The sequence below is a fragment of the Notothenia rossii genome (assembly GCF_949606895.1).
Source record: "Notothenia rossii genome assembly, chromosome: 6".
NCBI lineage: Eukaryota > Metazoa > Chordata > Actinopteri > Perciformes > Nototheniidae > Notothenia > Notothenia rossii.
The window spans coordinates 83,724,418-83,751,193 of record NC_136909.1 but is presented as its reverse complement, the minus strand read 5'-3'; the positions used below and the strand labels follow the sequence as shown (position 1 = coordinate 83,751,193).

The following is a 26,776-nucleotide window of genomic DNA, read 5'->3' as shown; positions in this document are numbered from 1 at the left end:
GCTGTGAGCTCTGAGTGCTAACAGCTAACGGCTGATGTTGATTTTGTGGTTCGCATTGAAGATGACGTCACGGCTCCGCCTACACTGCGTTACTATAGTTACTGCCCCAGTTCCTAAACTGTAATGGAAACGCAGCATAAAGTGAGTCTGGCCTAACGAGGCCTAGCTATACCGTACTAAGCCGTGCGAGGCCCTGCAGTGGAAATGCGCCTTTAGCGAGAATCAACTCAGTGAGCAACAGATACCAAGGATGCTGGCTGATGAAGAACACGAAGTAAGCTAGGTGGCCAATATAAGGCTTAGCAGTAGCTACAGATAAATGTGGGCTCACTATTTGGCAATAACCGGTCACAGTTGCCCTGTTTATCTCATGTCTTGTAAAAGCTTATTAATGATTTATAAAGTGTTCACAACCTAATTAATAAATGAATTACAAACTATTCGTAAACCCTTTATAAGGGTAGTCTTATTGTAAAGTGGTACAGCCCAACTTTCTTCTCTATTTATTATAAAATGTAATCAATTGCATCATTTATGAGGCGCAAGTCTAATACACACATGTATGTCAAATAATCTGTGAAGTTAAGTACAAGAAATGTATATTTTCAGATCAGATTGAAAACATTTGAATATACATATTGTACCTTATTTTTAAACGCTTTTTTTTATTTTTCTATTCTTATACCAATAACTGTGAAGTTTTTGATGCAGCTGCCCAAGAACAATAACCTTATGATTGACATATTATCAATGTTTTTAAAGATCATTTCTCTCCAGATCAACAAATCTAGTATAATCTTTGAAGGTAAATCGTGCACATTTTGGATTTAGGACTTACAAGAGAGCTACTTTATTTTGTGTTTCTGCTGTCCTTCTTAAACATTTTTAAATGCCGTTTCAAAGCTTTGTTTATGCCAGGTTTGAGATTATTCTAGTTTAAACTAAAAGTGAATGAAACATAAATGATTGAAGCTGATTAAGAGCATGTGAATTTGATGTACTTTTCCATAGGTTACCAAGCTGGAATAGAGTCGTTGTTAAATAAAGTTTTACCGCCTGGAGCCCCCCCCCCCCCCCCCCGTGTTCCTCTATAGCAGCGGTTCCCAACGCATTGCAAGTGGGCCGCCAAATAATTTGCAAAACATTATGATTTGTGTGGAAACATTTCATTATTAAGATTTTGTTATATTAGAACCTCCTTTCCTTTCTGTTTCTCGATCCTCCTTAGCAACGGTCATTACAGTCCTTAGCAACGGTCATTACAGTCCTTGACAGCGGTCTGTTCTACTGGATTTATAACGTGTCACGTGTTCTGAATTGACCAATCAGAACATTATTTAGCCTCCGTATAGAGTGGTGCAGGGATGACGTATTTACCCGGAAGTAAGCTGCTGGTTCCCTCGACAAAAAAGCAACCGGATTTCTCCATAGGATTATGGAATATTGTAAAAAATAAGGTCTGTGGAAAACGAACCTGTTTGATAAATGTACGTTTTGTTCAGCCGGATAATCTCCACATGTCTACCCTACTTTTATCATTTTCGAATCATAAATCTAATCGCCAGAAGCAAAAATGCTAACGTTATGCTATAAAGGAACTACAGCGACTTCAACGTCACGCCAACTTAAGATCGACATTCAAACATACAGATTCTAAATGGTACTTGCTTTCAAGCAGAACAGGGGCAAACAAACTTATGGCGCATTTCCACTGCAGCACGTAGCACGGTTTAAGCGTGCCGTGCCCGGCCCGTTTTTGGTTGCTTTTCCACTACCGCTAGCTCCGGCTAGCGGGTACTTTTTCACAGTTTTCTGGCTCTCCAAAATCGAGAATCTTTTCGGGCCAACAACCGGGCTGAGTATGCTAAACTAGAGAGAGAATCGCTGGCAAGGGGGCTACAACTACAACAAGATGAACATATTTGACCGTGATTTAATTGTAATACACGTTTCTAAATGATGCCGAAGTAACAACATACTGATACCGGTTAGTAAAAACCATGAATTAATGCTTTGACAAGTCTGCAGACAGACGGCAGGCGAAAAACCTTTAAAAATGCGTGTCTTCTGAATGGAGATCGGCTAAGCTAACGCAGTATATGCTCCGACCGTCCACACTCACAACAACAACCTACAGACATAAATAAACCAGCGACTGTATTCTCCATGACACAGACAGTCTGTGGTTTGTACTTGTTTAGCGTCCTCGACAACTTCTGAAGTCCTATTCAGCCACTTGTTAACAACCATCGTTTTTCAGACACGTCAACTCTTCAAAAACCTTATTTCCACCTATTTTCCAAAATCCTATAGAGAAATCCCACTGGCTCTGAGACGAGGGAACAGGAAGTGGTCAAATGCTAACTCACGTCCGGGTTTTAGGACGCGTCACTCTACCACTCTATTGTTTGTGGTTGAATGTGGGCCACGAAAACTTTTTTTTAGATTCTTAAGTGGGCCCGGAGTTGAAAAAGGTTGGGAACCGCTGCTCTACAGTTCTACGCCTCGTACCCGGCCGAGCGGCGCCGCTGGTGGTTCCAGATGTCGTCTCGGTGCTCGGGTCGGCAGAAGAGCCGGGACGACTGAGCCAGACGCTCCCGGTGCTCCCGCTCCGCCGCCCCCCCCGCTCGGGAGAACAGAGGACGGCCCCCAAACTGCGAGGAGGACGAGTGGGAGTGGGTCCTGTGGTCATGGAGACCGGAGGACGACAGCTGACCCCCCGCTGACCTGCAAATGTCAGATTTATTTCAATTAACATCAGGGTATCTGCACATTTTTCAAGTACAAATTGAATGACTCTTAAGACCTTTTTAAGACCCCTCTAACAGGGAAAAATAATATCAATACAAAAAAATCGATGAACTAGAAAACAGTATAAACCGTTACTGAGTTTTATTGCATTTGAATAACGGGACATATTTAGTGCCAACTGCCAACCCAACATGACTGCCTTCACATTAACAAACAAGATCCTGCCTAAGATCAAATGTAATTCCTCCCTTCCTAAAATTCTAGACCTTTTTCGAAATGTTTAGACCTTGAATATCAAAAAGTAAATGTAAGACTTTTAAGACTTTTTAAGGATCAGCTGGGACCCTGAAGATACTTCTGATAATAACCTATAGAGTGGTGCAGGAATGAGTCAGCAGTTTAGCACATTTTGTTCTTTAATCTTGAAGTCAATGTTTTTTTTTAATGTGTTTTGGTTATCTGCCGCCTTTAGCTTAGCGGTGGTGACGTGAAGTCATGTGACCGAGCTGTAGTTCCTTTATAGCTGTGCTTCTCAAAGTGTGGTCCGCGGACCACTGGTGGTCCGTGAGCGCCCCCTAGTGGTCCGTGAGTATATTGGTAACATTTTAAATAAATAATTCCATTTAAGTTTTCCGCACTCTCGCGGGAATATCTCCGCAATGGAACGAGCTTAAGTTTCACTTTCGATTTCATGATATAGCCCAGCGCAACACCTTCGTCACCTGTTTGTACCATTTTCAGGCGATTTGTAATCTGCTCGAAAAACGATGTGTTTTGGATATTTGTGGAGTGAGGTGGTCCGCGAGTGTTTTTTTATTGGTTAAGTGGTCCTTGGTGTGAAAAAGTTTGAGAAACACTGCTCTATAGCCTAACATTAGCCTCCTTTAGCTTAGCGGTGGTGACGTGAAGTCATGTGACCGTGCTGTAGTTCCTTTATAGCCCAACATTAGCCTCCTTTAGCTTAGCGGTGGTGACGTGAAGTCATGTGACCGTGCTGTAGTTCCTTTATAGCCCAACATTAGCCTCGTTTAGCTTAGCGGTGGTGACGTGAAGTCATGTGACCGTGCTGTAGTTCCTTTATAGCCCAACATTAGCCTCGTTTAGCTTAGCGGTGGTGACGTGAAGTCATGTGACCGAGCTGTAGTTCCTTTATAGCCCAACATTAGCCTCCTTTAGCTTAGCGGTGGTGACGTGAAGTCATGTGACCGTGCTGTAGTTCCTTTATAGCCCAACATTAGCCTCGTTTAGCTTAGCGGTGGTGACGTGAAGTCATGTGACCGTGCTGTAGTTCCTTTATAGCCTAACATTAGCCTCCTTTAGCTTAGCGGTGGTGACGTGAAGTCATGTGACCGTGCTGTAGTTCCTTTATAGCCCAACATTAGCTTTTTACTTCTGGAGATTTTAAACTCATTCAGTTTGAGTTTGAGGGATGAACAGCATCAGTGTGGAGTTTCTCACCTGCTTTTAGTGATCCTGTGAGGTGTGTGTTCACTGGGCTGCTGGTACTGATGAGGACACAGAAAAAGGTCAAAGGTTAGTTTTTTTTAACACAACCAGATACAAGACAAACTAAATACAAACAGAAAATACGCCGTTACATTTAGGATTAACACAAAATAAAGATACAGTGTCTTTATTTTAAAATAACAAAGGTTTTATTATTATCATCGGGACAATTTGATAATTTGTATCAAAAGTGCTTATTACCCAGAAAAGGTCCCTATGAAGTACTTATTTCTCCTCCGCCCTGCTGTACCTTGTAGTGGCTGCACTGCTGCGGGCTGTTCTCCTGGTAATACTCCACCAGCCTCTCGGCCAGAGCGATGCGTCTCAGCAGATTCTCGATGAAGTGCTGGATCCGGACTTTACCGCACGTCTCCTGTCGAGCCGCCGCTTCCAGGAACTTCTGGATCGTTATCACCTCCCTGGAAAACCGAAATGAAATCGAAAAACTGGGTCGATGAGCAGTTCATTTAGTTTTTTTCTGATTCTAATTCACAAATAATATTATATCATGATTCATATTGCAATTAGTCAAAAGTAATCGCAGTCAGTTATTTATTCCAAATGATGCAGCCCTAAATCAACATGTACAAGTATTATTAAATTATATTATAATAAGACGTTAATGTTCCTACAAGCACAATGCTACATTCAAACATATGCAGTAGTACTCCCCACAACACAAATGATTATCCAAATACAGCACTGGGTCAGTGAGCAGTTCATGTGGAGCACAAGAGAAAAATAAAGTGGACTGCACACATGGAAATCAGAAATCTAATGAAATACTAGTAATATCAATAACATCTTTAATACACTAGTATATATTGTAAAGTAAATACTTTCACACAGTTGTTGTTATTAAAGATTGTAGCAAAATAGCACATTTTACGTTGACTTATCCAAGTTTTTATAATCGTTATGGTTTGACGTTTGTATTTTGTTTTTGTCTTTGCTTTGTATAGCCCTTTGAGGCATTCCTTGTGATTTGGGGTTATGATAAATGTTGATTTGATTTGATTTGGGAAACAGTATTTCGATCTCTCTGTCTGTACACACAAACTGAAAGATTGACAATAAAGTTGACTTTGACACTGTTGCTGTGCGTATGACAATTAAGACTTTCACTTGAATATGCGTATATCCCAAAATTGAAATGTTCTTTTGCATATTGACTTTCTAATGTGCTGTTGTATTTGTGTTTTACAGCTGTATTCGTCTGCCTGTATTGTCTGTGTTTTATCTGTTGTAACTTTGTTCATGCTGCCCTTCTTGGTCGCTCTTGGAAAAGACATTTTAATCTCAATGAGTCTTTACCTGGTTAAATAAAGGTTATATATATGCAGTAGTATATCTGATCACGTTTACCTCTCCTGTCGCTCCAGTTCGTTCTCCGAGGCGTTCAGCTGCTCCCTCAGCGCTGCGATCACCATGACGGCCACGTCCACCTGTCGGCTCAGCGACCGCTCTCTGTCGGCCACCTCCTGCCTCTCCTGGGCGAGGTGCTGCGAGTGGGCGCGCTCACACAGCAGCTGCGTGTCCGTCTGAGCCAGTTCCGTGCTCACCTTGGCGAGGCGACGCTGCATCGTGCTGTCGGCGGCGCGAAGGAGACTCGCCAGGCGACGACGCACCGCTGCTGAGGCTGCTGCTGTCTGCAGACCGGAGTACTGGTTCTGATCTGGAGAGGAGACAGGGGAGGAGAAGGAGAGGAGATAGGAGAGGAGAGGAGAAGGAGAGGAGAAGGAGAGGAGACAGGAGAGGAGACAGGAGAGGAGAAGGAGAGGAGACAGGAGATGAGACAGGAGAGGAGACAGGAGAGGAGAGATGAGACAGGAGAGGACACAGGAGAGGAGACAAGAGAGAAGACAGGAGAGAGGAGAAGAGAGAGGAGACAGGAGAGGAGACAGGAGAGGAGAGAGGAGAAAGGAGAGGAGAGAGGAGAGGACACAGGAGAGGAGACAAGAGAGAAGACAGGAGACAAGAGAGAGGAGACAGGAGAGAGGAGAAGGAGAGGAGAAGGAGAGGAGACAGGAGAGAGGAGAGGAGAGATGAGACAGGAGAGGAGAGGAGACAGGAGAGGACACAAGAGAGGAGACAAGAGAGAAGACAGGAGAGAGGAGAAGAGAGAGGAGAAAGGAGAGGAGACAGGAGAGGAGGGGAGACAGGAGAGGAGAGAGGAGAAAGGAGAGGAGACAGGAGAGGAGAGAGGAGAAAGGAGAGAAGACAGGAGAGGAGACAAGACAGGAGAGGAGAGAGGGGAGACAGGACAGGACAGGAGACAGAAGAGGAGACAGGAGAGGAGACAGGACAGGAGAGGAGACAGGAGAGGGGAGACAGGACAGGAGACAGGACAGGAGACAGGAGAGTGTACTGTGTTAAAGGTGCCGAAAATACAAATCAAAAGCATTTTTCAGCCATTTGAGAAACTTCTGTCGATTATAATTTTACACAATGTGCAGGACAAAAACTATTATTCCTTATAAACCGTTTACATGGCTAATCTGTTTTAAATTATTTCAATTTCCAACTGCAGTCGCTGTGATTGTACTATAAGTTATCCTTGGATCAATAAACAAATCTTTGCTCCAAAAAGTTAGAAAAGCTGAACGCACCGACCAGCTCCAGGTCCAGCTCCAGGTCCAGGTTGGGGTAGGGCGGGGGGGCGAGGGGAGCAGGAGGGTGGAACAGCTGGTGGTTCAGACGGTGGGGGCAAGTGTCTGACTTTTTAATGGACATTTTAACATCTCCGTCATTTCTACCTCCGTTTTTCTCTTCACCTTCGTCCTCATCATCATCTCCCACATCGTCGTCATCTGACCCAAACTCCTCTTCATCATCCTCTTCATCATCATCCTCCTCTTCCTCTTCCGCCTGCGTCCCAACCCCCACGCTTTGGGTTCTCCTCCTCACAGAGCCGTAGGAGGGGAGGAACCCGCTGTCAATACAATACAATACAATACAGAGGGGCTTTATTGGCATGGCCACATTTTAAACATAGTATTGTCAAAGCATTCCACACAAAGCGTTATAACAGAACAAGAACAAAAGTGGAGTACAAATACTTCGTTACTGTACTTAAGTACATTTTTCTGGTATCAGTATTTTACTCCACTACTTATTTTTCTGACGACTTTTTTCTTTTACTTCTTACATGTTGAACACTAATACCTGTACTTTCTACTTCTTACATGTTGAACACAAATACCTGTACTTTCTACTTCTTACATGTTGAACACAAATACCTGTACTTTCTACTTCTCACATGTTGAACCCAAATACCTGTACTTTCTACTTCTTACATTTTGAACCCAAATACCTGTACTTTCTACTTCTTACATGTTGAACACAAATACCTGTACTTTCTACTTCTTACATGTTGAACTCAAATACCTGTACTTTCTACTTCTTACATGTTGAACACAAATACCTGTACTTTCTACTTCTTACATGTTGAACCCAAATACCTGTACTTTCTACTTCTTACATGTTGAACACAAATACCTGTACTTTCTACTTCTTACATGTTGAACACAAATACCTGTACTTTCTACTTCTTACATGTTGAACACAAATACCTGTACTTTCTACTTCTTACATGTTGAACACAAATACCTGTACTTTCTACTTCTTACATGTTGAACACAAATACCTGTACTTTCTACTTCTTACATGTTGAACTCAAATACCTGTACTTTCTACTTCTTACATGTTGAACACAAATACCTGTACTTTCTACTTCTTACATGTTGAACACAAATACCTGTACTTTCTACTTCTTACATGTTGAACACAAATACCTGTACTTTCTACTTCTTACATTTTGAACCCAAATACCTGTACTCTCTACTTCTCTCATTTTCCAAACAGGCTGGTTCCTTTAGTCTGAATGTGTGCTTGGTGGTGTGATCATTATTATTTAGAGTCATTGCGTGCCTATTGATTTGAACACGATCCGTGTATCCATCATTTCCTGGTCTTCTCTAAAGAAGAGGGACCAATGAAAACGTTGTCATGTTGCCGTTGTTCAGCATGGAAACATTCATTAGCTAACAATGACATTATTGTTCTATTAATATAAAGGGAGGTCAGGTACTCTTTAAAACAGCTGCTAGTTATGGGTACTTTTTACTGAAGTACATTTCAAAGCCCTCTGTACTTTGACTTGAGTAAAGAAGTTTAGTCAGTACTTCTACCAGAGTATTTTTAAACATGAGTATTTGTACTTCTACTCGAGTAAAGGATGTGTGTAATTTTGCCATCTCTGTGTGTATGCCAACAACGTGCAAATACAAATATATATACCTGTCTCTGCTGTCGCTGAGGGAGCGAACGTGCGGGGGTCTCTGCTGCCCCCTGCGGGTCGGGAGGCTCATGTCGTGCCACGGGATCGATGCTGTTAACGGGTCGGGGAGCTTCCCGGTGATGCTGAAGCCGCCGCTGGTCACGTCCGGCGAGCAGTACGAGTGGCGGTACTCCAGGTGCGCTCTGAGCGAGGCCAGGCTGCGGAAACGCTCCTGCTCTCCACAGCGGGGGCAGCGGAACGGCAGGGAGGAGGGGGAGGAGGAAGAGGAGGCACCGCAGGCCTGGCCGTTCCTCTCCGAGAGGAAAGAACCAGAACCTCTGGAGCACAACTTCTGCTGCATCACTCTGCACCTGCAACACAGAGAGGAAGTTACTCAAGAGAGGGACTCGATCAGGGCTGGACTGGGACAGAAAATCTGCATTTTGGCCCACAACCATCAAACAAAAACACAGGAGGGGCTTCTGACCAGAGGAACATGTTTGCTATCAGTGCAAACAAAACTACCAACATACATGTAGCTGAACGGCCGTCAGAACAAAAATGTAAATAATATTAAGTTGTGTCGGCCCACAACTCAAAGAGGGGTGTCCTAATTGTCCAGTGGGATTTGGGGTCATTAGGTCACATAATATTGGAGCTATTGAAATAATCCAAGAGTGTTCAATTAAAATAAATATGTCGATATAAGAAAGAAATGGGAGTAAAATCCAATAAAAAGTGGGTGTGTCAATTCGGCTTTATTTGGAGTTACTGGTTCTCATGACATGGAAACTAACTACTGAAAAATATGAAACATTTAATTTAACTTGTTTGGCATAGTTTTTGCCTATACAAAAACGTTAGAAGGCAGATACTGAAAGTAACATTGGTGTTATGCAATTCAAAGGTAACATGTATTGATGGTCCCTAAATGAAAGCCTGTGTTTACAAGAAAAAGTCATGCATTGAAACTGTTAACGATGCTAAAAATAAGGGGCAGTTTTATCCCACTGGCCTTTAGACTGCTAAACTCCTGGGATCTGTGAAGTGTCTTTTTAACGTTAAGTGTCCATCTGTTTGCACTTCACATATTTATGAATTACTACAATAACCAATATGTTATCCTTGTAGAGTATTTTTTATGTAACATTATGTATTTAGCTCATCTTATTCTTCTTGCACTATTTTCATTGCTTTATGTTGATATATATCTATGTTGCATTGTTGAAGGAGACTGGCACTTAAGATATTCATTGCCATAACTACACTGTAGCTACTGTCTCGTGTTACAGTAGGCTGTGTCACCTGTGATTGTTACACTATTATATAATATCATTAGATCAATAACACTCATGCATTCAAATGTAGGTGTTAAAATAGCCTGTAGTAAAAAAAAAGATGACCAGATGTGGCATTAATTAGTTGATAACATAATTAATTTAATTAAATCAATGTACCATCATGTAGCATTACATTGATTTGGAAATGTTCCCAACATGGATGCAAGCAGGTGTTCTCCTCATCAAAAAAGGAAAATGTCCCTTTATTTCCCATTTTAATAAGACTAACAGGTGAATTCCTCTCACCTCCATCTTTAGCATCTTTAGCTTCACTAGCTCTACCTGGGTGCTTTCACTGAGGCTACAGTAGCATGCTAGCTAACAGAAACACTTCTGTGAATCATTATGTAAACAGAAAACCGTGAACGCGTCGCTCTTACCGGTTTAACGGCAGGTTGTAAATAATAACGTCTCACCGTTAGTGTCTGCAGGTGTCATGTCGCAGATGGAGACCGACAGCATGATGTCATCCATTCACGAGACTAACGGTGGACCAGCCGTTAAGTTAGCATCACATCAACAATGACACAACTTCCGGTCAGCTCTTTCAGAGGAAAACATAATGGTATTTACTCTAAGTAGTATGAAGCACTTCCGGTTGGAATTTTAATTGAATTTAAAGATTTATTTGAGTTTTTGTAATCTTTTAGGTTCTACTCGATAAAGGAGGTGTTGTCAAATCTTGTGTTATAGTATTGTTCCCTTAAAATATTGTATATTTATATTAACCTTAACAATACTATATTACCTAATAATGACCAATTGGGAGTGTTTGATTGCACCTGAACAATCATAATATCATACAATTAGAATATGTAATTGTATTGCCTGTAAAAAAACAAGTCTTAAATCGGCAGTGTAATGGTGAAATATAGGGATAAAATATCATGAGTGTGTTTACATACTTTGCATTTATTCTTGCGGAAATTAAACACTTATCATTTTGAATTATCTTTCAGCAATAGCATTATTATATTTATCTAAACATACATAAAGTTCTTAGTGGTACTGGTCTATATAACACATTAGGGCAGGGGTGTCAAACTAAATTTCATCGTGGGCCACATTTTAATGATGGTTGCTCTCAAAGGGCCGGTGGTAACTTTAACCCTTTCATGCATGAATTGAGAAAGCCTCACTCAGGATTTTTTTTAAGTCGTTAAAGTCTGAACTGAAAACTTGTACATTTGGAAAAAATGAGAAATAAAGATGTGCAAACTTAAAATTTAATTATAATAACATAAGTATATTGATTTAAGGCCGGAAAAGATATTGCAGATGAAGTATTTTCAAGAAGAACAGTAGCAGTAACAGTATGAATTGTAGTAACTATAGCCAGTGATGCATGACGTCCACTTTAGTGGACAGGTGAATAATCATAATTTCCTGCGAACATAAAATCAATACTTTGACTATTTATTAATTATATGATTCATTAGTTGTTAATTGATGTCACCAAATGTTTTATACCTGCAGGGGGCGCTTTCCATAAAAGGATTATTGGAAGGATATCGGCAGGTGACTTGGTCCATCTGGCTTTCTGTCGTTCCTCTTGGTTTGGAGAAATGTATCATGCACTTACACTGAGTTTCCACTGAGTGGCAGTGTATGGGATGATGCAATAAGGTCCTATGTAGTGGCTGATGGTGCAACTATGCCATCAAAACCCATGCATATACAAGAAAACACCTTTTGAAAAGCTGTCCACTGTAGTAGCCTGTATGACTATATAAATATACACAGATAAATATACATAATATATATAAAATAATATATTATTTTACAATATTTCCTCTGCATTGGATTATTATCTGATCGGGTAATAACTTCATAATTGACTATGTCTAAAAGCAGAAGTCTAGGGCAAATAATTGCAAGTAATTGCAAGTCTCTTCAGTACGCTTTTCTCAAAATGAGATGCATTGTGGGACATGTAGTTTATGGGCAACGTGATCCTGTAAAGCAGCACGTAACCTTATAATAAACGTAGTATACTCTTTGCAAGCTCTTCTGGGCCACATACAATGAAGTGAAGTGCCGGATTTGGCCCACGGGCCAAGAGTTTGACACCCCTGCAATAGGGCATAGCAAACTAGTTATAAAGGAAGGACACACATCCTCGTATTCCTGCGTTCCACTTCTGTCCCTATTATGTTCATAGCAGCAGAGATGGAGTCAAACAAATGGAGATGAAGTAAGTGGTCTGGAAAAGGGTTTTATTTTCATCGTGATCATGTGCAGTGATGCACCCTATGTAATAACCATACAGAATAAACAGTGATTGTGCAAATGTATAAAAGCCCGTATTCACAAAGTTGTATAAAAGCCACAATTTCAAAAACCAGAATGACGTGCGTTTTCCCACGAGTTCAGACCGGTAGCTGCCAGTTTGACAATGATTCAAATGTTAAATGTGTTTTTTAAACATAGTAAAACAACCTGAGGAGTAACGTTCATGTGCTCCTGATTTTAGCTGCTGAATACAATCACACCCAGTAAATCTGATCATCTCTGGTGTGACTGAATACGGACCTGAATCAGAGCCAACAGGAATGGGCTGAAAAAAAAAAAAACTGTTGCAAGCACGTTTTTAAAGCATGTCAGAAAACACCATCAGGATTGTATTACCTTGGTCCACTTTCATTGTGTGACAATCATGTTTTTTTAATTATATGTGCATTTTTAAATGGTATTGCTGTATGTCTCTTTCATTTTTTTATTCTGGGTGCAACACATGTTACATCCTAAAAGCATTAAGGTGAATGAAAATGTGTTTCAGTACCTTAACACTTCACTATGATAATGTATTGCTGGATCAAACACTTTTGTAATTCCTTATCTTTAAATTGTCTTATTTGTTTCGTATTGTACAATTTACTTTTTATATAGCTTGTTTGTGTTGCTTTGGTATATGAAATGTGCTGCACAGATTAGCATTTCATATCAATATGAAGTACCTGCAGAGCTGCACACACAAACCCCAAACTCTGCTGATGTTCAGGTGCACTTTCTGATGTTAAAATCTATTTGTATGTGTGTGAAAGCATCTGAATGCATGTTCTTTATTCCCCACAGAAGATATATTTCTTGTATGTCTCCTGTGTCGATGAGCAGTGTGTCTCTAGTGTTTGAGAACAGTTTTTTATTCACAGATTGTTTGTGTTTAGTGCACAGATTAACTTCAAGTGAACCCAAATGTTGCCGCTCCTAAGGTGTCGCAAGGACTGGTTTCTGGTGGAGAGTAAGATTAGAAAATGTAAACTCTTATTATATAGCGAAGTTAGCTTAGCACAAAGAAAAAGTATCCATAAAACAGCAATTTGCTCGTTTTACAGCAGGTTTTGCGCCCGGCTTGTGAGCTGCAAGATTTGAAAATGTTCAACCAAAGTTCACAGATTGGAGTAAATAAAACAACCATTCATAATGCAATTGTTCCCTCCTTCTTTCCTTCCCCCCTCGCTCCCTCGCTCCCTACTGGCAGTGGCGTTGGTAGTTGAGTTTGGCTCCCAGCCTGGTTCCTGCCAGCTGTTTGTTGAAGGCGGCGTCCATCTCTCGGCTCTGTTCGGGGGTGAAGTGGTTCTTCCAGTCGCCCACCTCGCCTGCACAGGGACACGAATATCTCACAGTTAAAACCTCTGATTTTACCTATTGTTAATTTGCTTGAAAATAATGAAGTAATAATAATAATAATAATAATACTACATTTGATTTGTATAGCGCTTTTCCTGGTGCTCAAAGTGCTTTACAAGCAAGTAAAGATAACAACAAAAAGCTTATCTGCAACACGGAAGTTCTCGTATATTAATAGTGGAATATCAGACCTCATTTCATTGAGCATTTTAATAATTTAAACAGTTGAACATTTGGGGAAATATGCTTATTCACTCTCTGTCTCGAAAAAAACCTCTCATTTGTTTATGTTAAAAAACAAATGATATCATATTTCTATTAACACAAAACGTTCCGAGCGATTCTGCACAATAAGTATTTGCAACCTTAAGTACATGTTGCTGATGTTACTTCGGTACTTTTATTTATTTAACGTTTTTAAAACAGGACATTAACTTTGAATTGAGTATTTTTAAGGTTGTGTTACCATTTGTACTTAAGCAAAGGACCTGAGCACTTCTTCCATCACACATTTATTGAAATGTTTTGTAGAAGTTGTGTTTCATAATGGATTTACTAAGTGGGAAGAGGAGGCAACTTTAAGCCGTCTGTGGCTATTGTTGCTTCATAATGATTGATAAAGAGACAGTATGCAAGACACCTTTTCTGAAGAATACGTCCCCCAAAGCCCCATGGGAGTTAGCGGAGCTCTGTTTCATGGCGGAGAAGGTGCTGCCGTCTGAGATCTGAAGCACCTGAGCCTCCGTCAGAGTGTATCCGAAGAAGGAGGAGATCTGACGGATGCCATCGCTCAGGTCCTGCAGGACAGGAAACACATTACAGGTGGCATACGATGCAAAATCCTCTTCTTCATGTCTCTTCTACATCAACACGTGTCCCCTCTTCTTCATGTCTCTTCTACATCAGCATGTGTCCCCTCTTCCTCATGTCTCTTCTACATCAACACGTGTCCCCTCTTCTTCATGTCTCTTCTACATCAACATGTGTCCCCTCTTCTTCATGTCTCTTCTACATCAACACGTGTCCCCTCTTCTTCATGTCTCTTCTACATCAACATGTGTCCCCTCTTCCTCATGTCTCTTCTACATCAGCATGTGTCCCCTCTTTTCATGTCTCTTCTACATCAACATGTGTCCCCTCTTCTTCATGTCTCTTCTACATCAACATGTGTCCCCTCTTCTTCATGTCTCTTCTACATCAACATGTGTCCCCTCTTCTTCATGTCTCTTCTACATCAACACGTGTCCCCTCTTCTCCATGTCTCTTCTACATCAACACGTGTCCCCTCTTCTTCATGTCTCTTCTACATCAGCATGCGTCCCCTCTTCTTCATGTCTCTTCTTCATCAACATGTGTCCTCTCTTCTTCATGTCTCTTCTACATCAACATGTGTCCCCTCTTCTTTATGTCTCTTCTACATCAACACGTGTCCCCTCTTCTTTATGTCTCTTCTACATCAACACGTGTCCCCTCTTCTTCATGTGTCTTCTACATCAACACGTGTCCCCTCTTCTTCATGTCTCTTCTACATCAACATGTGTCCCCTCTTCTTCATGTCTCTTCTACATCAACACGTGTCCCCTCTTCTTCATGTCTCTTCTACATCAACATGTGTCCCCTCTTCTCAATGTCTCTTCTACATCAACATGTGTCCCCTCTTCTTCATGTCTCTTCTACATCAACATGTGTCCCCTCTTCTTCATGTCTCTTCTACATCAGGATGTGTCCCCTCTTCTCCATGTCTCTTCTACATCAACATGTGTCCCCTCTTCTCCATGTCTCTTCTACATCAACATGTGTCCCCTCTTCTCCATGTCTCTTCTACATCAACACGTGTCCCCTCTTCCTCATGTCTCTTCTACATCAACACGTGTCCCCTCTTCTTCATGTCTCTTCTACATCAACACGTGTCCCCTCTTCTTCATGTCTCTTCTACATCAACATGTGTCCCCTCTTCCTCATGTCTCTTCTACATCAGCATGTGTCCCCTCTTTTCATGTCTCTTCTACATCAACATGTGTCCCCTCTTCTTCATGTCTCTTCTACATCAACATGTGTCCCCTCTTCTCCATGTCTCTTCTACATCAGCATGTGTCCCCTCTTCTTCATGTCTCTTCTACATCAGCATGTCTCCCCTCTTCTTCATGTCTCTTCTACATCAACATGTGTCCCCTCTTCTTCATGTCTCTTCTACATCAACATGTGTCCCCTCTTCTTCATGTCTCTTCTACATCAGCATGTGTCCCCTCTTCTTCATGTCTCTTCTACATCAACATGTGTCCCCTCTTCTCCATGTCTCTTCTACATCAACACGTGTCCCCTCTTCTTCATGTCTCTTCTACATCAGCATGTGTCCCCTCTTCTTCATGTCTCTTCTACATCAGCATGTGTCCCCTCTTCTTCATGTGTCTTCTACATCAACACGTGTCCCCTCTTCTCCATGTCTCTTCTACATCAACACGTGTCCCCTCTTCTTTATGTCTCTTCTACATCAACACGTGTCCCCTCTTCTTCATGTGTCTTCTACATCAACACGTGTCCCCTCTTCTTCATGTCTCTTCTACATCAACATGTGTCCCCTCTTCTTCATGTCTCTTCTACATCAACATGTGTCCCCTCTTCTCCATGTCTCTTCTACATCAACATGTGTCCCCTCTTCTCCATGTCTCTTCTACATCAACACGTGTCCCCTCTTCTCCATGTCTCTTCTACATCAACATGTGTCCCCTCTTCTCCATGTCTCTTCTACATCAACATGTGTCCCCTCTTGTCCATGTCTCTTCTACATCAACATGTGTCCCCTCTTCTCCATGTCTCTTCTACATCAACATGTGTCCCCTCTTCTTCATGTCTCTTTTACATCAGCATGTGTCCCCTCTTCTTCATGTCTCTTCTACATCAGCATGTGTCCCCTCTTCTCCATGTCTCTTCTACATCAACACGTGTCCCCTCTTGTCCATGTCTCTTCTACATCAACACGTGTCCCCTCTTGTCCATGTCTCTTCTACATTAACATGTGTCCCCTCTTCTTCATGTCTCTTCTACATCACCATGAGTCCCCTCTTCTTCATGTCTCTTCTACATCAACATGTGTCCCCTCTTCTTCATGTCTCTTCTACATCAACATGTGTCCCCTCTTCTTCATGTCTCTTCTACATCACCATGTGTCCCCTCTTCTTCATGCCTCTTCTACATCACCATGTGTCCCCTCTTCTTCATGTCTCTTCTACATCAACATGTGTCCCCTCTTCTCCATGTCTCTTCTACATCAACATGTGTCCCCTCTTCTTCATGTCTCTTCTACATCACCATGTGTCCCCTCTTCTTCATGTCTCTTCTACATCAACATGTGTCCCCTCTTCTCCATGTCTCTTCTACATCAACATGTGTCCCCTCTTCTCCATGTCTCTTCTACATCAACATGTGTCCCCTCTTCTTCATGTCTCTTCTACATCAACATGTGTCCCCTCTTCTTCATGTCTCTTCTACATCAACATGTGTCCCCTCTTCTTCATGTCTCTTCTACATCAACATCTGTCCCCTCTTCTCCATGTCTCTTCTACATCACCATGTGTCCCCTCTTCTCCATGTCTCTTCTACATCAACATGTTTATTTCCAAATGTTTATACATTTATATAAAAACCTGTTTGAAAATGAGCTGATCAGATTTTGGCCACTTTATGATGTCATAACGATGTTTTGTCTTGTGTAACCATTAGCCAATCAGCAACCAAGGTAACCCCCCCCCCCCCCCTTATCACCTGAATCTCCTCCTAGAGCACCATTGAGTTCTTTGTAACCAAATCTCTCTCAGAGGGGCGTGGGGAGGGGCTCCTTATTTTCATCTAAAGTAACAGACAGAGAATCAGCACTTTGGAAACAGGGCTGAAACAGAGGGGATTATGGGTAATGCTGCAACAATCTGTTTGGTGTTTCAGCCAATCAGAGACAGGCTCTGTATATATCTGAGACCTGTGATATATTGATGACAAACAGTATACTAGGGGACCTTCAATGAGTGACTCTGCAGGATGGGATTTTTTTATGAATGAACTGAAAGAATGGGCTGCATCCATTGAGGGAAGTAATGATGAAGCAACTATAAGAAAGAACAAGTCAATGTGTTACATTCAGCAAGTTATAATGTTTCCTTTTTTACATCGATGAGTGTGTGATCTACCTGTTTCAGCTCCTCGTAGGTGACGATCATCACGTTTGGGTCGTCCATCCTCTTCTCCCAGGCCAGAGCGTGGTCAAAGTACGACCCCCAGGCAACTACACACACACACTTTTTTTTAGCTGAAGATATTATAATGTTTTGTTCTACGAAAGTTGTATGTACAGTATATCTAAATAAAGACCCCACTGGTGAATTTACAACGGCGCTTTCTTTCAAGCTTCTAAGTCTCTTGTTAGTAGGACTGCCCCGAATAATTGATTGTCAGTAAATTGATTCGTAACGATGATATAAATCTGAATACTTATATTCACTCGGTTTAAACCTGGTATTTCTGCACAGATAAAGATTAGGTTTCACCTTATGGTCTGTTGGTCCATGTTTTCTATCAATCGCTGGTATTAATTTCATAAGGAGAAGAGCGCTTCTTAATCCATTGTTTTTCCAGAGGGAGGACACACACACACACACACACACACACACACACACACACACACAGACAGACAGACAGACAGACAGACAGACAGACAGACAGACAGACAGACAGACAGACTCACACACACACACACACACACACACACACACACACACACACACAGACAGACAGACAGACAGACAGACAGACAGACAGACTCACACACACACACACACACACACACACACACACACACACACACACACACACACACACACACACACACACACACACAGACAGACAGACAGACAGACAGACTCACACACACACACACACACACACACACACACACACACACACACACACACACACACACACACACACACACACAGACAGACAGACAGACAGACAGACAGACAGACAGACAGACAGACAGACAGACAGACAGACTCACACACACACACACACACACACACACACACACACACACACACACACACACACACACACACACACACACACACACAGACAGACAGACAGACAGACAGACAGACAGACAGACAGACAGACAGACAGACAGACAGACAGACAGACAGACAGACTCACACACACACACACACACACACACACACACACACACACACACACACACACACACACACACACACACACACACACACACACACACACACACACACACACACACACACACACACACACACACACACACACAGTAACAAAAAGCCAGACTCAGGGACGATAGAGAATCTGACAGAGAATACATATAAATACAATTGTGTGAATATTTGACACAGCTGATTGAATAGGTGTTTTAGGAGTGGAAGCCAAATGACTGGAAGTGTGGCACATGTCAGAGAACCACGTCTTGCAATGATCTGTTAGTAACTGGCATTGAGATGAAAAAGAAAGTAGCAGGTTCCCCTCTGCACAGCCCTGTAATCTGTGGGCGGTGACAGTGATTCATAGTTTAAGAGCACAGTCAGGATGTGAGAGCAGACAGCCTGGTGTTAGGAGCAAATGCATTCAATCATTGTATGACTGGGTTACTAACATGTTTACCTTTTTCCTCCCTCAGTATGGTTCAATTTACAGAGGAATTTCTTTAAATTAAAGTTTGCTTTGTTTAAAGTGAGGTTGTATGAGGTCCTTATCCATGTGTTTAACCCTCTGCTGTGGATGTGTTTTAGACACAAATCAGTTTAACTGTACACTATAATCTGAATATTTCAACCCCAATACCGTGCTTGTCAACAGAGTCTGGTTGTGTTAAAAAAAGCATTAAGTCAAAAAAGCAATGGTTCCCAACCTGGGGATCGCAGGGGGGGGGGGCAGGCCTCAGATGATTTGAGGCCAAATATCATATTTAGACTTTTTTTTTTTTTTTTACATATAATTGTAAAGCAATACATGATTGTCACTAAAAGCCTTGTCTCTACAATAAAATATATAAAAAATAATTGATTAATTAATTTTAATACAAATTCAAGTTAGTATTAAAGGCATAAAAAGACAGAAATGTATAATTCTGTCTTTAATAGAAATGTTTCTTCTGCCCGTAAAGTCTCCAAATCGGGCTTTTCTGGATAAGCGCATTTTTAAAACATAGTCATTGTCCATGCCAGTTTCAGATTATTTGTCTCAGTTGCTCCGATCAGATCGGTCTCCTCCATTTTGTAGATTATTTACGACTTTTGAATCCACATAAACACATCGGCAGAATCCGGCTTACTTTGAGCATGTGTTTCAAACAGTTTAATCCCTTTGTGAATTGTTTCCACTTTCGCCGTCCTTTAATTTCTTCATACATCGGGAATCCAAATGAATGAATCCTGAGTCCAATAACCATCAAAGTCACTCCAATAGAGCTCCTTAGTTACGCTTTCATCTTCCTTTAACAAAATACTTCACATTCATCCAGTTTGTGACAGTAGTTGTAGCATTTTTGAGACTTTGAAACTTTAATTACCGCTGTTGCGCCCCCCCCCCCCTTGTGTGTGTGCATCTCAAATTAGACTTTTTTCTCTGAATTTGCCTTTTTTCCTCAAAATATGCTTTTTTTCTTAGAATGTCCCCTTTTCCTCAGACTTTGACTTTTTTTTCTTCAAAATTTCACTTTATTTCTTCAAGATTTCACTTCTTTTTTTTTTTTTTTTTTTCCCCCAGAATCTGGCTTTTCTTTTTAAATAATGTTGTGACTTTTTCACTGAAGAGACGTGCAATTATTGGCCCTATACTTCTGCTTTCAGACGTAGTTAATTATGAAGCTATTACCCTATCCCATAATAATCCAATGCAGAGGCAATAAGGTAATATAATACATTATTTTATATATATTCAATATTTATATATGTATTTTTATATAGTCTTAAAGCTACAAGCGGCCCTTTGAGTGCAGCCATAGTTCCTACGAGGCCCGTGATGAAATTGAGTTTGACCCCCCTGCTTTAAGTCATGTTGCAGGTTAAGTGTTTAGTGATGACCTCTTGCGCTCATCAACCTCTTTGTATCACGGCTGAACTTTAATCCCATGTGGTCTAATTCATTATAAGTAGGAGTGCTTGTTCAGCAAATTATTTATCTATCTAGAATTATCTATAAATATTTTTCTCAGTCATGCATGTGTTTTCTCACCGTCTCCGCTCATGAAGTTGGAGTAGAAGGAGTCCCAGGACTCTGAGGGCAGCATCGGGTTGTTGTTGGAGAAATGATAAAAGGAGACCAGCGTGTCTTTAGGGTTCCTGAAGATCACCAGTATCTGTAACACACACCATTTAAAACAAACACTTCAGCTCATTAAACTGGAATCTATTATATATTAATAAGTCAATGAAAAAGAGGGAAATCAATCATGGTGTCAAAAAGGAGAGATAAATATAATTGGAATTGAAAAGGATACTAATGATTGATTTCTTCTATCTTTGGGATATTTCTAAAAAGGCAAAAACATTGATTTTAATTATATTCTATTTTCTATTTTAATAGTCACTACTGTTGTACGTTTTTATTTCATTCAAACTCAATCAAGCGGTGTTTCCTATTGGAAAAAGATTATAACTATCAAAAAGATATTTATAAAACAGAACCTTTTGTGAATTCAAAATAAATAGATTTTGTATTTTAAGTTAATTTGTTGCAAGAAGGATAACCTGATGAAGAATAGCGATGCATTTTGAAAGCCATCACGTCTTCATGTGTTTCCCCTTTGAGGATTGAAGTAACCTCTCTCTCTTTCACTGTTTCCCTTTTAGAGTTTCCATTTGTGTGCCTGCAGACTTTTTAAAACTTACTTTAGTTTTCTTTTCATTGAAGGAGGCGGGGATGTTGTCGGGATGAAGGTGAGTCCCCAGAAACCTCCGAGAGGGAGCCTCCTCCACCTCCTGAGGACAGAGCGGGACAAAAACATTATTTAATATATGTATACATGCTGGGAGACAGACTTACATTATCATTTAAAACACATCTAAGTACATTTACTAAAGTTCACATTGAAGTATACTTTGACTTATCTTGAGTATTTCTTTCACACTTTATGAAGCTTTATACTTATCCTCCATTACATTTGAAACACTTAGTGATACTACATGTATCCAACTTCTCAAGGTTCTAGCAAGTTCAATAATAATGTATAATATTTGGTTATAAATAAAGCCATCCAGCGGTTCAAATAAACCCCACCTTTACCGAGCTGAACATTGAAGTGATGAACACATGAATGGATCAATAACTAAAACACAATCATTTAAAACATATCATTCTTGAATAGCCCTTAACTCATTATGAGTACTTTTACTTTTGGTACTTCAAGTATATTTTGATGCTAATACTTTTGTCCTTTTACTTTTGAAAGATTTTGAATACAGGACTTTTCCATTGTTAGTATTTTCTAATAATGTTTAGCTAATCTTACTCAAATACAACATCTGAGTATGTCTGCCATGACTGATCATGACTTGTCATTCTCCTTCAATATGGCCTGGCCTAAAATGACTGTTGAATAAAGAATGAATGACTGATCTCTGTAAAATATTTGGTTAAATCTGGTTCAATATTCTCTTTGTTTGAGGTTAAGGGAAGATTAAGAAAGAAATATTTACTGATGGTGGGAAACAGGATTCAAACAAAGGTTGTCAGAGTCCCACCCTTTTCATTGTTAATTTACCCTTAACATGCAACCAAAAGTCACGCAATATTACATCCTGTAGTTTTAGAAACTGTTAACCATATTTTTAATAATTTAACTGTCATTTATACATGCATGTTAATCTCTTACGAATAAAGTATTTCGTTCTGCAATTTGAAACCTGTGTAGAGTACCTCGGCCATCATTGTGACTTCTTTTGTGTTTAAAAAGAAAAATCCATCTACAACATTTTATAGCAACAGCTTTCCTGGGTAAAGCAGTACATATATATCCAGTGTACTGACATGTTACTGCAGTACATATGAAGTTTACTGACATGTTACTGCAGTAAATATATATCCAGTTTACTGACATGTTACTGCAGTAAATATATATCCAGTTTACTGACATGTTACTGCAGTAAATATATATCCAGTTTACTGACATGTTACTGCAGTAAATATATATCCAGTGTACTGACATGTTACTGCAGTACCTATATATCCAGTGTACTGACATGTTACTGCAGTACATATGAAGTTTACTGACATGTTACTGCAGTAAATATATATCCAGTTTACTGACATGTTACTGCAGTACATATGAAGTTTACTGACATGTTACTGCAGTAAATATATATCCAGTTTACTGACATGTTACTGCAGTACATATATATCCAGTGTACTGACATGTTACTGCAGTACATATGAAGTTTACTGACATGTTACTGCAGTACATATGAAGTTTACTGACATGTTACTGCAGTAAATATATATCCAGTTTACTGACATGTTACTGCAGTACATATGAAGTTTACTGACATGTTACTGCAGTACATATGAAGTTTACTGACATGTTACTGCAGTAAATATATATCCAGTTTACTGACATGTTACTGCAGTACATATGAAGTTTACTGACATGTTACTGCAGTACATATGAAGTTTACTGACATGTTACTGCAGTACATATGAAGTTTACTGACATGTTACTGCAGTAAATATATATCCAGTTTACTGATATGTTACTGCAGTACACAAGGCTGTAACTTTGGTTTGAGAAGTGGGGGGGGGACAAAACAGGGGTCCTCCGCAATGAAACATTGTCCTCGATTTAATTCCATTTCCTGCCTTTCTACAGATATATTAGGGACTATGGTGTTAACTAATCCAAGAAAAATGTGTAGTGTATATAATGAGTGCGCAAACTAATCTAGTGTCCTTTCCATGTGAACCTGTTTTATTTGTGATGACCGCACATCCTATAGGGGGGTCCGGGGGCATGTACCCCCGGGAAGATTTTTTTCTTTAAATTTAAGTTAAAGGCATCAATCTGGTGCACAAATTAAGAGATTTATGGATACAGCTCTCAACACTCATATGAAACAGAACTGTATATATTTCAATACTCCAAAAAACATTAAAATATTCTCACAACCAATAACACATCCTTGATATACTCCTCTCTCCTATCTTTATCTTACCTAGTCTGCATTCTTTCTTTTTATTTATGCATATTTTACTAATCACTCCCCTTTCAAACTGTGTTTTTAATTCTTTACTGACATTGGAATAATTGTATTACTTATTTTGAACAACTATATTAAATAGATGGACATATTTGTTTAGACCAAACCGTTTGAGACCCACTGAGATAACTTAGACTAAAGTTTACAATATAATCACTCAGCGAGTCCTTTACCTCCCTGAGCTGATGTTACCTCAGCCTCTCAGTCCGACAGGAGAGGACTCTCCCTCTCCTTATTGTTGAAACAGCTTCTAATCTCCGTTAGCTCCTAGCTAGCACCAGATGCTAACAACAACCCCCGTAACTCTCTCTGTCTCTCTCTGTCACACAAAATGCGCTCCTGCCACACACACACAGACGCTCCTCCATGACCACTTTTACTTGCGTAAAAAAAAAAAAAACACATTTGAAAAGTGGGGGGGACACAAACAGGATTTTGAAAAGTGGGGGGGACATGTCCCCCCTGTCCCCAGTGGAAATTACGCCCATGGCAGTACATATATATGAAGTTTACTGACATGTTACTGCAATACATACATATCCAGTGTACTCACATGTTACTGCAGTACATATATATCCAGTGTACTGACATGTTACTGCAGTACATATATATCCAGTTTACTTACATGTTACTGCAGTACATATTTATCCAGTGTACTGACATGTTACTGCAGTACATATATATCCAGTGTACTGACATGTTACTGCAGTACATACATATCCAGTGTACTGACATGTTACTGCAGTACATATTTATCCAGTGTACTGACATGTTACTGCAGTACATACATATCCAGTGTACTGACATGTTACTGCAGTACATATATATCCAGTGTACTGACATGTTACTGCAGTACATATATATCCAGTTTACTGACATGTTACTGCAGTACATATATATCCAGTGTACTGACATGTTACTGCAGTACATATATATCCAGTGTACTGACATGTTACTGCAGTACATATATATCCAGTGTACTGACATGTTACTGCAGTACATACATATATCCAGTTTACTGACATGTTACTGTAGTACATATATATCCAGTGTACTGACATGTTACTGCAGTACATATATATCCAGTGTACTGACATGTTACTGCAGTACATATATATCCAGTTTACTGACATGTTACTGCAGTACATATATATCCAGTTTACTGACATGTTACTGCAGTACATACATATATCCAGTTTACTGACATGTTACTGCAGTACATATATATCCAGTTTACTGACATGTTACTGCAGTACATATATATCCAGTTTACTGACATGTTACTACAGTACATATATATCCAGTTTACTGACATGTTACTGCAGTACATACATATCCAGTTTACTCACATGTTACTGCAGTACATATGAAGTTTACTGACATGTTACTACAGTACATATATATCCAGTTTACTGACATGTTACTACAGTACATACATATCCAGTTTACTCACATGTTACTGCAGTACATATGAAGTTTACTGACATGTTACTACAGTACATATATACAGTATTTGTACTGCAGTAGCATGTCAGTAAACTGGATATATATATATATATATATATATATGTACTGTAATGCAGTAACATGTCAGTAAACTGGATATATACAGTATATATGAATTTACTGACATGTTGCTGCAGTACATACATATCCAGTTTACTGACATGTAATCGAACTCTTTGATCAGAGAGTCTTCCCCTCATGTCCCTAAATCGCCCTCTGTTCGGGTGATTGTGGATCTGCCTTTCCTTTCACGCCCTGCAAACCTGGAATGAGCTGCCAGGCGTACTAAACTTTTAACCTTTAACCTGTTTGTACATTTTACAGAATATTATTGCTCTTAAATTCCTCTGGCTTCTGTATGTTTTAACATTCCAATGAACACACATCAAAGGTAATAATTCTTATAAATAAAGAATTATAATTCAATAATATTAGATAATATAGCCTGTTTTATTATGAAATGGGCCGTCGCTAATTTGTTCATGCTTTTAATTGAGTATGATTTTGAAAGCAGGAATGTTACTTGTAACAGAGTCTTTTTAAACTGTTTAAATTATTAATTATTTTGCTGAAGTATAAGTGCAGAGTATTTGTTCAATGCTGTATTTTTGTATGTTGATTGTTGTTAAATACTTGTAGACAGAACGTAACGTAGCATTCCCGTACAACTAAACTTCTTCCACATTTTATGCTTTAAGGAAAATGCAGATTACTGGAGCAATTTCAGAACCATGGTCGTGGGCTTTGGTCTTGTTCAGGTTACAAAAAACTGTTGAGCTGATTTTTTGTTCCCAATCCTAAACTCTGAGGTAATACTAGAAAGACAAATGAGGGGAATGTAAAGTCAATCTTTTCATGTAGCTCGCGCACAGAAAGACTATATGTTCCTTGATTAAATAATTGTACACACACACACACACACACACACACACACACACACACACACACACACACACACACACACACACACACACACACACACACATGTTTCTGATTGAACAGTTGAAAGGTTTCCAAGACTCCATTTGTGTTTGAATCATGTTTTTAGTCAATTGTATCTGTCCCTGACTCCAGGCTGAAATGATAATATATAGACATTTTCTGACTTTAACAATCCCAGATTTGACTTTTAAACACCCACAGGCCGACACCCTCAACATGTGTTTACTTAATTACTTCATGAGGTTTGGTTTGTGTTTGTGGAAGAAGAAAGGATTATGATAAAGGAGTGCAATATTACACACACACACTAAGAGTAGGCGCTATTTACACTGTGTCAACACAACCTGTTTAAACTTGTACCGTGGTCACAAAATTATTTGAGATTAATATAAATGCACATAGTCCCTTGATCCTCCTTAGCAACAGTCTGTTCTCCTTAGCAACGGTCTGTTAGCAAGAATTAACAACCTATGGAATTTGACCAATCAAAATTGAGTATTCAACTAAACTGTGTCACCAAGCAAAAAGCAATGTATTAGGAAATCACTGACTACAGGCTG

At 39.9% G+C, this 26,776-nt stretch overlaps 2 protein-coding genes across 2 annotated transcripts in view; both read right to left on the bottom strand.

The window, feature by feature from the left end:
• Positions 1-1,070: 1,070 nt before the first annotated feature.
• Positions 1,071-10,423, bottom strand: znf365 (zinc finger protein 365). The gene is made up of 7 exons (XM_079687530.1): positions 10,293-10,423; positions 8,557-8,907; positions 6,867-7,189; positions 5,623-5,932; positions 4,508-4,676; positions 4,210-4,256; positions 1,071-2,727 (listed from the first exon to the last, which is right to left on the bottom strand). Exons 2-7 carry the CDS (start codon positions 8,895-8,897, stop codon positions 2,499-2,501), a joined length of 1,419 nt encoding a protein of 472 aa, XP_079543656.1. The 5' UTR covers positions 8,898-8,907; positions 10,293-10,423; the 3' UTR covers positions 1,071-2,498.
• A 1,648-nt stretch (positions 10,424-12,071) lies between these two features.
• The window catches only part of sult6b1 (sulfotransferase family, cytosolic, 6b, member 1), a gene marked incomplete at its 5' end in the record, with an annotated part of 106,696 nt that continues 91,991 nt past the window's right edge, over positions 12,072-26,776 (bottom strand). Inside the window, 5 exons of the mRNA XM_079687540.1 lie at positions 12,072-13,475; positions 14,147-14,303; positions 17,688-17,782; positions 20,752-20,875; positions 21,408-21,499. Of these exons, the coding sequence (XP_079543666.1) occupies positions 13,348-13,475; positions 14,147-14,303; positions 17,688-17,782; positions 20,752-20,875; positions 21,408-21,499 (596 nt within the window). The 3' untranslated portion in view covers positions 12,072-13,347. The remainder of the gene's footprint in view (positions 13,476-14,146; positions 14,304-17,687; positions 17,783-20,751; positions 20,876-21,407; positions 21,500-26,776) is intronic.